The sequence below is a fragment of the Ylistrum balloti genome, unplaced genomic scaffold (genome assembly GCF_031769215.1).
Source record: "Ylistrum balloti isolate Yb309-2 unplaced genomic scaffold, AGI_CSIRO_Ybal_v1 Utg372640, whole genome shotgun sequence".
Lineage (NCBI taxonomy): Eukaryota > Metazoa > Mollusca > Bivalvia > Pectinida > Pectinidae > Ylistrum > Ylistrum balloti.
This window is the reverse complement of record NW_026783137.1, coordinates 18,392-30,631: the sequence shown is the minus strand read 5'-3', so window position 1 is coordinate 30,631 and position 12,240 is coordinate 18,392. Positions and strand designations below refer to the sequence as shown.

Sequence of the window (12,240 nt, the reverse complement as noted above, 5' to 3'; positions counted from 1 at the left end):
CTTAATCAATTCTATCGATCATAAATCTATCAGACGGTAAATACGATGACGTTGTCTGATACAAATAGAGATTAACATCTATTTCCAAAACTTCTTAATGAATCCTTGCTCAATCAGTCAATTTATACAAAAATAAACAAAACAATACTTAGAATCAATAGAAAAGTAAATAAATATAAACATATGAATAGATAATTAGATAAAAATTTGGTTTTATACTATATTGCAATATCACTGATCTACTTACCTATTTGTTCTGTTTTTGTTCGTTTTTCTGAAATGCTTCATGAAATTAACTACATTTTAAAATATCTGAAAAATATAATAAAATAAAAAAAAGCAAAAACGCATATACATTTCATTTAATAACACAATATCTTATCTGTTGTGTAGCCTCTAGACACTACAAAGAGACCGCAGTGCATAATGTCCATTTGAAAATAAACCAAGCAAACAAACACAAACGTGTATCACCAAAGTTAGTGTTTGATATGTTTTAAAGTTTTATATAGATACCAGTATCACATCAGTCAATTTTATGGAGTGAATAAGTAATTTGGTGGATTTTGTGAGATAGAAAGTATTCTTGGTTTTCAAGTTTTCCTTAACTAAGCAGGAATGGCACGATGTATTCGCGGACATTTTTGTTATCATGGATATAGCATTACACAAATGTTCAAAAGCTATACTACACGTTCTGATCTTTAATAATGGCTTTTGAGCTCAAAACCATATAAAGTGCCTTTTATTAGGTTTTTCCTAGTTAAAAGCAAAGAATGGAGACGACAAACAATAAAAGCTAGCATCAACGAACTCTTCACAGAGTAAGAATATAAACTATAGATATGTAGTTTGGTAAATTTTCTTATCATGAAATATGTGTTGTTGATACGTATCAGGAAAGGTAATAAAATACATGGTTGATGATTCGAAACATGTCGGCCTTTCACGGGTAAGTTTGTTTAGAGTCATAAAACTGTATACAGCCCGCATGATTAAACGTTCTATGTCATTCTGCTCGTAAATATTAATATGAGATGTAGAATAAAACGAACGCGAAATGATGGAACTACATTCAGTTGACAGTGGTAATTGACGGGCTTCAAAAGCATGACGTCTCTGGATTTATTCAGGTGAGTTTAGATCATGTTTGATTATAATAACAAAATGTTGCTACGTTGAAAAAGAAATAGTATTTATATTATATTTCGCACTTTATATATATATTACCATATATAACAAATTATGGCATTCTCTTTTCTTAGCAGGAATACTGTGAAGTCACCAATGAATATTACTAGCTTTACATATCCATCTGTAAAACGATCGTTTATTAATAATGTTTTGAAAGTCATCCCGTAAAGGAAGAGCGACAATTGTCATTATATACGGATATTATAAAGTTAAGCTTAAACTTATATATCGTACATCTCTGTACGTCAGTAAAATTGTGATACATTTTGTATTGAGTTAGGGATTCTTGCTACAAATTTCAGGATACTGCTGATTTGGGTCACACTACCGAAACGGATTCTTGGAGAATGTTTCAATCAGGATGGGTTTTTCCCAGGTAAAAAGACTGCCATTTTTGAGATAATGTTTGATATATCCTTTTCGGCGTGTGGCGAGAAGTGTGCAAGGAACGGCGACTGTACATTCTTGAACTACAACAAAGAGATGCTTGCGTGTGAGTTGACCTCATCCAACTCGACAACGGTGGACTCTGAAGGATGGATCACAGGAAGCAACTTGGCATTTGTTCAGGTAAGGCTTAGGCCGGGACATTGCAAACGTCTTCGTACGTTATTCTCCGCATACGTAAAATATGGTAATAACCCATATTCTTATTCCGTTGTACTTTTGCATTAGCCAATCAAATTACGGCTTGCATTATCTTGAAAGAGAATAAACGTATGCAAAACAGCTTGCAATTATCTGAGTTGTGTTGTAAGTATTTTCACCAAAACATGTGCACAAAAAGTATAACACATTTTTATGTCCATCTGATTAAACAGGATAACTTTTTCTCACTCTTATGGGAAGGGTAAAGAATCGAGAATAAATATTTGCATTCTTTATCAGCATTCCTATAGGGACGAAATGATAAGATGCAGACGAAATTATCAATTAGATCATTCGTCTAAAGTACTTTGAGTGGAAATGTCACCAGATCATGACCTCTTGGGGTTATGTTAGAGATGAAATAGGAATCTACATCATAATTAGATTGATTCGCCAAAATCGTCTTACAAACTGTTTTCAGTATCAATATTGAAATGCCTGACCTAATATCCCTCTGTGCCTCCTTCTTCCATTGATTTATCTTTACAAAATATCCGCCACTTGTTCTGTCTTAAGTTCTTAATTACACAATACTGAAAACACTTTGTAGTGAATACATGTTTTATTCAATATTTTACAGGATCGACTCGGATCATGTGCCGATGTTATAATTCCACGTTCCCACGTTTGTGTTTCATTGTCAAGTGGTGCACATGTCCTGGTCGTCAACTACTACCGTAAGTAATATCTAGATGAACCGTTCTATTTAGAAAGCTGGCAATTAATGTCTAGCTAGGTATAGCAAGATGTCAGTATATTCGTCCATGTCAATTGTATGTGCATGTGGCGACTCAGAAAGCTTCTCTTGAATTTAGTTACTTTTTTCTTTAATGAATTATTAATGTAACATTATCAGATATATCTGATCAAATACGGATTTTTATTTTTATTTTTTTTTTTTAATTTTTTTTTTGGGGGGGGGGGGGATGCTCGCCGTTCGATTCACGGTCGGACGTGAAAAGATAATGGGTCACCCTTTTTGCGATCCTAACAGGAGTGATTAATACAAGCTTAAAGTTTGCTTAATGATTGCTGTAAAATAAATGAAGTTTTTTATGAGTATATATTCCCAAACACTTGTACGTACACTTCCCTGTGTATTGCGCGTCTAATGATTTTTTTGTTTTTTATTGAAGCATCCGTATATGCCTAAAAGCTTACTTAATAGCATAGAACAAATAGCATGATCACTTACCGTACTTGATTTCCGAAGTGAAGCGTGAATACGTAAATAATTGATGAACAAGTAAGTCGAAATTCGAAAATGTAGACAACAAAACTAAAAAAAAAAAAAAAAAACAAAAAAAAACCAAAAAAAAAAAAAAAAAAAACAAAAAAAAAAAAACAAAAAACAGGACACTATTATCCCAGGACAGTTGGACCGGAACCTTCTGTACTAGAGGTTGTGAACTTAACTCTTATGAAGTGCTTTCATTGATATTTGATTTTAACGTATAAGAATCAGATAAAAATCAATTTGTTCTTGATCTTGTATAAAATTTAAAGATAAAGACTTAACTTTTGATAGAGATCACTGCGGTTCACGTAATTTGTATTTCATTCTTATGTTTTTCTCATCTGTTAATTGCCTTCAATAAGGGGAATAACGTTTCCTTAAGTCGTATTATGATTATGTATTGAATTGTTATCTGAACAATTGTTTGGCTATTATATACACACCTCTTATTAGCATTGTACTAATTCTACCGACGTTGTTCCTTCCTGTCTTATATTATCTTTTTTTGCCAAAGACATATTGCTAACGATTGATTTGAAGAAAGCAGTGATCAAAAAGTTATGAGATTAATCAAAGTGCAAAAGATAAGATTAAATGATTATTTGATAATAATACCGATATACGTTAATGAATTGGTTTCAACAGCATGCAAATAAGAAGTTGTCAAAAGCACTTATTCAAATGAAACTACCAGCATAATATTAAAACAAAGTCCACAATTTGTTGTTAGACTAATTTTCCCGATAAACGTTTCAAACCTGCAACTGGCGCTTTCATTGTCTGAATACACCTGCCTCATATATTTTGCTGTATTCAGAATCGACGGACGGAAATCAATGTTGCAGGATAAATAGAATACATAGACAGTGTCTTAAAACATTCGCTGTGTTTTAAGTCACTGACCATTTATTCTCTATATCACCTAATACGAAACAGATACCATTGTTATTGGACCACTTTAAAGTTGATATATATATATATATATATAGATAGCAAAGATCAGAAAAGAATCGTTCTACCTCCTTCTTCTGGCTATGATGAAGCTCAGAAATATCAAATATCTGCAAACACATGCCTTACACTAACGTCGATGTCAATATCGATGAGATCGAGCATTGATACAACGTTTTTGTTTTAACATTAAAAGACACGCTCCTTCATAAGATAAGATGCAGCCTATCATGTTTCCACGAAAACGTTTACTTGTATGATTTTTATTAAGAAGAATATAAAACTAATAATCATTCACACAGCTCTACCATTTCTAATGTGCATACTGTTGCGATATTGCAGTTCGTCTTGCTGGCAATCCAGACCCTTCCACGGGTAGAGTAGAAATTTACTACGGCGGTAGGTGGGGGCCATTGTGTCACGATCGCAAACCCTGGACGGTAACAGAGGCTCTTGTAGTCTGCAAGTATCTTGGTTATACGTAAGTTTCGATTGATTTTAATTATGTTCATCCACCAGATATATCAATACTGAATACTTTCTAAGGAAATCGAATACTGTGATAAGATCAGATAATGATTTGTGATATCAATTTTGGTTAACCGTCCATTCAACAACCGTAGGCATTTTAAAGTGAGGTCTACTTGTAGAAGTAAGTGGTTAACACACGTGACACCCGTCACATGCAATCAAGTACAGTTAGGTAAAGTGTAATACAGAAGGGATTGTCAAACATATCATGTGGTTCATAATAACTGCACTAAAGGGGTTAAAAAGACCATATCTGTGACTTTGCAGGCATTGAAAATTCGTAATATTAATAACGATACATAATATATATGACAAGCCACTTGCTGGTATATCGAACTGAGGGAGCAATTGGTCACTATAGAAATCTGATTAGGGAGAACTTTGTTGCTGTTGATTGTTCTCCTTGGGGCACTTAGTCGGGAGAATCCTTAGTGTCGTACAAATTTTGGTGAAAATCAGAGAACTTTAAAACTTACCTCGGTGGATAGATGACCTCTTCAAGACAGTTTCAGGAATCAGACCTAACTGGAATGCAACTTACGACCTCCCTTTCTGTCATTTTTAATGACCATTGAATATCGTATCTTGTGGCCAATTCAACATTTCTTATCTTATCTTTTTAATGTTTATGAATTTATTGATATGCAAACTTGATTTCTATTATAACAGGAACGCGATTGAGATCGGTTACAGCGGCCAATACTACCCAAAGACTATATTGCCATCAGTGCTGACTGGCATACATTGTCAAGGATATGAAGAAATGCTCACGGAGTGTGCACACGAATTCGCGTTTTGCGATCCAAGAATCAATACTGGAGTAATTTGTTCATGAGCTCATGATTCTCAGAATTGCCTGTATATGTCAATCACCACCTCTGATGACGCGCTTTTGTTAAGAGGGTTACAAGGAAGGATTGTTCTACCTGTTATATGTATAGAAGTAGTTTTGTGAATGGCAATGTCAAGAACTGACTCGTTTCAAACATTTTTATGCTTCTCCATTTTATTTACAAAATGCCGAGTTATATTTTTTTGTAATACCATGCATGCTCTTTCTTTGCTTATTTAATGTAATGATAATAAAATAACCATTATGCTGTTTTATCGTTGTTTATTGATGTAATTTCCTAACAAATATCAATGACGTTATTTGTATTTCAGAAAAGCATTAACATAAGAACGTTAATTTTTCCAACATAGATACGATACCATGTTGTATTATTTATTAGTTCTATAAAATCACCATACGCTAAGATATATTCTCATAGAATTTATATTGCATATTATCTCCTTTGAATTTGAAGTGTGAATTGTTTGATGCTTTGTAGTATGTCTGGCAGGTTTGTTGTTAATTAGTTCTTATTCGGGACCCAGACGAACTTGATAAAGAACTATAACACATTCATATTATAGTGTATTGTCATGTATTATGTCTGCACATGTAACCGGACAGACGGACAGACACCGCAATTATTAATTATGACTATGTTGTATACAGACATCATTAAAAAGGGTATTCTTCATGACTATATGCTTTTTTGAGCTATTGATTCCATTACTATAATAATAATATAGTTTTAAATATAATTGTATCAACGATACAAACTCCTGAGCACTACCTCCAAAGAAATCGTTTACGGTAACCATATAACCATCTCAAAATGTTCTAGTTGACACCGTGTTCTGATTATGCTGAAATGTTGAAGGTTTTTATATGACAACTTCTTGTTTTAGATTTCTACTTTTGACGGAAAAACGAAAAACATATGATTTCGAGAGATGCAGGTTAATTAAGGCACATTTCTCTTCCCTTGTGTAACACGAAATCGATGTCCAAAAGTATGCCTTGTCATTGTGATATTTTTAACCTTGTTCTCATTTGGAATCATCACACCTACTTATTTGGATTAATCAATATGTACGAGGTGGATGTTGTAGATGAAATAATATACTAGCATAACTGATAGCTGCCGAAAGTACGCTAAAACCATGTTATGAGACCAGAACGAAGTGTGCATAGCTAGTAACGATTGCTGAAGCAACAGGAATAAACTTCGCCATTCACCTATTAAAAACCACCTGTTAGACATAATGTATAACCCAGAAAAATGACAATGAACCTCTATCGAAATGAAGAATTTGACTGCATCAACCTACTTGCATGCGGTCTTGTACATACAATCATATATACAAATTGTACAATGTAGTATTTTCTCCTTTTTCTCCAGTTTAATGAACCAATGAATGTCAATGGTCAATGCGTTTATACTTCTATGACTGAACAAAGGAAGGCACATCCTTTGCAACTACTCACCCGATAAAGACTGTGGTTACGTACGTCAATCGTTTATTGTTTTGTTTTTTAATTGTATTTTGGTCTTGTAAATCATGCCTAATTCAATTAAGTCATTTTAAATCTATTATCAGAGGATTCCATGAACTGTTTATATTTTTAGAGCTTTTATCATCATCAAAATCGATGTCAAAAATACAAGCTATTTACGAGTACAAATAGGTTACATCCTTGGTTTGGTGACCATTTAATTTGCATGGTAGAGTCGAACTTTTGGCAAGGTGATTCATTCGTCACAATAATAATATCAGTTAGTTCAGAGTTTCTTTTCATCATTCCAGGTTCGACAATCAATACCTTGAACGTTATGCTCCCTGTACATGCTTGTAAAAGGCGGTCCAATCTAAGTCTTCATCAAAGCATATATCTGGAAAGTCTACGGTTGTAATCAGATGATGTTATATATAACGGATATTGTACTATTCTTATCACTTATTTAAATATCAATATTTCAGAGTGTATGTTCGTCATGCATGATGTGACTTATGTTTTAGAATACATCTAGTGGTCTTAAAAATGAAATGATAAATGCAGAACACTAGTATCATATATCTTTTTGTTATGATACGAATATCTCATATTCAGTTTAGATCTTAGTTTCTTACAAAGTACGCTCCAGACAATCAATCATTATTAAATTGTGTTATTTCACTACAAGCTCGATACAATTCAATTCACCAGTGTAGGACCCCGATATTGCTTTACCCGAATGTGTATTTTTATTTGTTTTTCAATCTTGAAATGGGCAACATCACTAATGCTAAATGCATGGTAGAGCAATGTAGGGCTTTAGACAGAAATGAATGAATTTGTGTGTTAAATGTTGTATGAAACTGAAAACGAGACATTGAATACGCATTCACTTTGAAGTTGGGTCAATATGCTTCTTCCATATTCGAACATATCTTGGTATGATATGTCCAGTATCATATTACGTTTTAAACGACTGTATAAAAGCCTGATTCATCAAGTCACGACTGAGATTCTGTATAAAACAAACTGCTGTGTGGGGTAGGTAAATATACTTTAGTTTTTAGTTATGCATGTGCTTGCTTATATGACACAACCTTTGTTCAGATAGTGATGAAGTACATAGTTTGGTATCATTATCCAATGACAAAATTAACAGTTGGCTACAGAACTTATTATCATGGTCAATGGCACTGCAGTACACAAGTGACTTGTGTACACTGGTTAGTTGTACACTTGGGTACACACTTAGTCTAATTAAGAATCAGATCCTAAGTTCGGACCGATAACTAGGATTTCTATTTTGGTTAGATCGTAGTTGACTGGAATTCCTGAGCTTGGGGTTAACATTGTGACGTACTGTTGTATATATAAGAATGAATTATTTGTAAAACATCGACATATTTAATTTGATTAATTCATAATAGTATACCGAACGGATAAAGAAACGCAGGGTAATATTTATTCCGATATTTTGAAAACGCGTTCTCCAAATAAAGTGAAACTTTGTGGATTGCGTAATTAGGTTATATTACACCTCGAAAATTTAGTCAGGGTACAGTGCGCAGCTCTGATAAATGGAGGAAGGAAAAAACAAGAATCTCGTGCACCGTGTTGTTCTGGTCTCATGCAGCGTTGGTCAAGTCACTCGTCGTTAGTCTTTATACAGACCAACTGCTTCCCTAAAATTAATTGAGAATTTGATTCGTTTTAAGAATGGGACGACTCACAGAAGTTCAGAGAGGTTAGGCCATTCAGATGCTGACGCAGGACAGCTGCAAAATCAGGTTGCTAGGCACTTTGGTGTTGATGTTTCCACCATAGAACGTCTTGTAAGACGACTTCGGAAACTGGGCGATTGGCCGATCGACCGAGGTCAGGACGTCCACGCGTTACGTCACAACGTCGGGATCGCTATATCGTCGTCTCTTATGTGCGTAATCGGCGCCTTGCTGCCGTTGAGAGTGCACTTAATGTTCGTGGAAATCATGGGCGCCCTTTTAGTTAAATAACTGTAAGGAATCGATTACGAAAAGTTTGTGTAAGAGCACGTCGCCCCTACGTAGATCCACACCTTACCCCTGCTCGACGTCAGCGTCGTATGGCCTGGGTCGCTGCACATGCTCCACGACAGTTTCCACTGAGGCAGTGGAGACAAGTTTTCTTCATGGACGAGTCTCGATTCTGTCTTTATCGATCTGACGGTCGTCAATGTGGCTACCGACGTCGTGGCAAACGTTTTACGGACGCTTGCGTTGTAGAGAGGAATAGGTTTGGGGGCGGTTCAGTAATGGTGTGGGGAGGAATCTCACACGGGTTTAAATCACAATTGGTTGTTAATGATGGCAATTTAACAGCTAAGTATAGAGATGAGATCCTCCGACCCCATGTTATCTCTTTCTTACAGCAGCATAATCTAACACTCCAGCAGGATAATGCTAGGCCCCACGTTGCAAGGATCTGCCAAGTCTTTCTGACCAAAAACAACACTCAACCACTAGACTGGCCGTCATATAGCCCTGATTTGTCCCCGATCGAACATCTTTGGGACCAGTTGTATAGACAGATTCGAAAGCGCCAGCCACTCCCTCCTACTCGAGAGCAGTTGACCAGAGCTCTGATTGAAGAGTGGGACAACATCCCAATAAGACGGATTAACGCTCTCATGATCTCTATGACCAGAAGTATAAGGGCCGTGACCACAGCAAACGGCGGACACACAAGATATTGATGACTCAGTGTAATTTCAATTTCAAAATCCTATGGGTCCATTCAATTTAATCGTTAGTACCTCTAAACCAATTGTCAGATGCAAAATACAGACTTTGGAAATTTTTAAGCTTAAATTTATCTGTAAGTATACAAAATTCCGTTTTAAATGAAGCCCGATATCCTACTTAATTTCTGGTTTAAAGTTTAAGTATATATTTTAATGTGTCGGATTTATTAAATAAAATCAGAAGTTTCTTGCTCATTTCTTCTGAGGCCAAACAGATACTATCACTCTACATATACATGGTTTATGTTTACTATATTAACATCGTTGTCTTCAATTATTCATGTGTTTTCTCAGTGGTGTTTGCAGATACTTCAATAGGATTGTGTTTAATATGCAAATTGTATGAAAACATTCAAAAAATAATTTTATATTATCACTTTCATACAGGTATGAAGGTACCATGTTTTTTCTATTTAAGCAGACACTTTGATGGGTACCTCATACTGGTAAAAAATAGGGATCATGGGTAGAGATATAATGACACATTAGATGATATTGTCAGGTGCAGCAATACTTTAAACTAAACATTAGACTAAGCTGTTCAGGTACATTATTTTTGTAACATTTTGAATTTACTAGATTTCTTTAAATACCATATACTATTGTTTAAACTTTATGTGTAAACAGTATTAAACTAAGATTGTAGAACATATTAATTGGTACTAAGAATGGTCGTGAGAGGTTAATACAAAGGCTTGGTTGAACAGCTAGGCGATTTAGTAATAAACGCTGTTTATATGTGTTCTTTAGAAGAACAGGAATCTTTTATAAAATGAAGAGGGGAGGACCGTATTCTTATCATAATTAGAAAATCTAAATTATTGTTCTAATGAATCATGATAAGCCAGTAGTTCTCCTTTGGAAACTTTGAATTATGTATATGATTTATGTGCGTCGTTATCAAGCAGGGCTATTTTTTCTACCCCGGAAGTGTAACAATATCTGCAGAAAAAGCTCAAGTTAATGGACACCTTATCTCCTACAACAATAACATATCAAATTACTAATTATTTTAAAAATTAATTTAACCCGCTCTGAAAGTAAATCCAACGCAGCATGTTCTTGTTTCACTCATGGTCTTGAATGTTGTTCCAGTAAAAGGATGGAATTATATGTTTTCAACGCCTGTGTGTGCCCCACAGAACCATAGTTAAAGAAAAGCTAAAACAATGGATTTAATAGACTTTAATATCCCCTTTATTATCGATAGTGATTCTGTATAGCATATAACTGTTTTAAATGACAAACTTATGAATGATAATGGTGGCGATCACTTCGTTTACTTGACGAATATATACATGAGTTATTGAAAAGCAAAATAACATAGAGTCATAAGAACCGTAGTAGAGATTCAGAACTGAGATGTTAGTTCCCTAGAGATAGATATTTAGATATACTTAATGATGCCTATCTTGACTAGCGATTACAGGTTTTTTAAACCGGCTTGAGTACAAACTTTCAATGTCAGTTCGTTTGAAAAAATGTTCTATATTGTATCGCCACGTGATTAAGTATGCTCCACGCTTCAAGCTGGAAATTGGATCAGTAAAAACTGATGGTTGTTTTATTTGGATTGGTTATGGTAAACATTCAAATTAGTGGTTGAAATGACGAATGTTTTAATGAGATTGGTTGAAAAGTTTCATAAAAATGTTTTTATTTAATGGATATTGTTCATCATTATATACTTTTAAAATAACCACTGATCAGAAGTTTACAAAGCAAACCAAGAGAGTTAAAGTGAGACATCTAACTGACGCTGATCAAATATGCCGTTTGATTTTCGTTGGGTTCATTTATTACACATTTAGAAGTTCCACGTAGTCGCCAATGATAATTCGCATCACTATACTGAGTTATTAAAAATGAAATCCATTTAGCAAACACAACCTTCTTATCTACTTCTCATCAATGGGGGATCATCTATAGAACAGCTAACATAACGATCGGCATTTGGGGATTTGTGCTTGATCAGTTTTTCAATATATTTGAGAGTGCTGCATTTATTATTGATAAAAAAACAATATGAGTGTTTTTAGTTGGTTTTATTGACGATAGTATCTTTCATTACTGAATTACGTCTGTTTCGCGTGTTGACAATTGTAAAATTATGATCTACTATTAGCTTTGTATTTAAAATAGATGATTTGATATGATGTATAAATGACCAAAAATGTCAAGGAAAATGCAAAGTAATCAGTCAATGATGTTTTTACTTGGAAAAGCGACATACATCCGTAATTGGCGTAATAGAAAGAGTCACGAAGACTGAAATTGAAATAATTTTACTCAGAAAATAATTTATAAAGTTCCTATCAATCCTGGAAACGTGTAGAATGTTTTATTCCCTAGTGTAACTAATTTATTTGCAGTGTTAATTTACTTCTATTAATATTGTAGGATGTACCATTTTCATATGGACGGAAGTAAAAATTTGGAATCACATTAGGTCACATATTTTGAACCCGCATTAGCACAGGGGAAGGATATAACAAACTTTTAACAAAATAAACTACTATAGACGCAGAATCTGTTCTAATCTATGGATGATGTACGAAAGACATTTTCGATAAT

General features: G+C 34.3%; 1 protein-coding gene across 1 annotated transcript; it reads left to right on the top strand.

The window, feature by feature from the left end:
- The first annotated feature begins 935 nt into the window (after window positions 1-935).
- LOC132564714 (scavenger receptor cysteine-rich type 1 protein M130-like) lies at window positions 936-5,396 on the top strand. The gene is made up of 5 exons (XM_060229345.1): window positions 936-952; window positions 1,497-1,764; window positions 2,423-2,519; window positions 4,373-4,511; window positions 5,231-5,396. Exons 1-5 carry the CDS (start codon window positions 936-938, stop codon window positions 5,394-5,396), a joined length of 687 nt encoding a protein of 228 aa, XP_060085328.1.
- The last annotated feature ends 6,844 nt before the right edge of the window (window positions 5,397-12,240 follow it).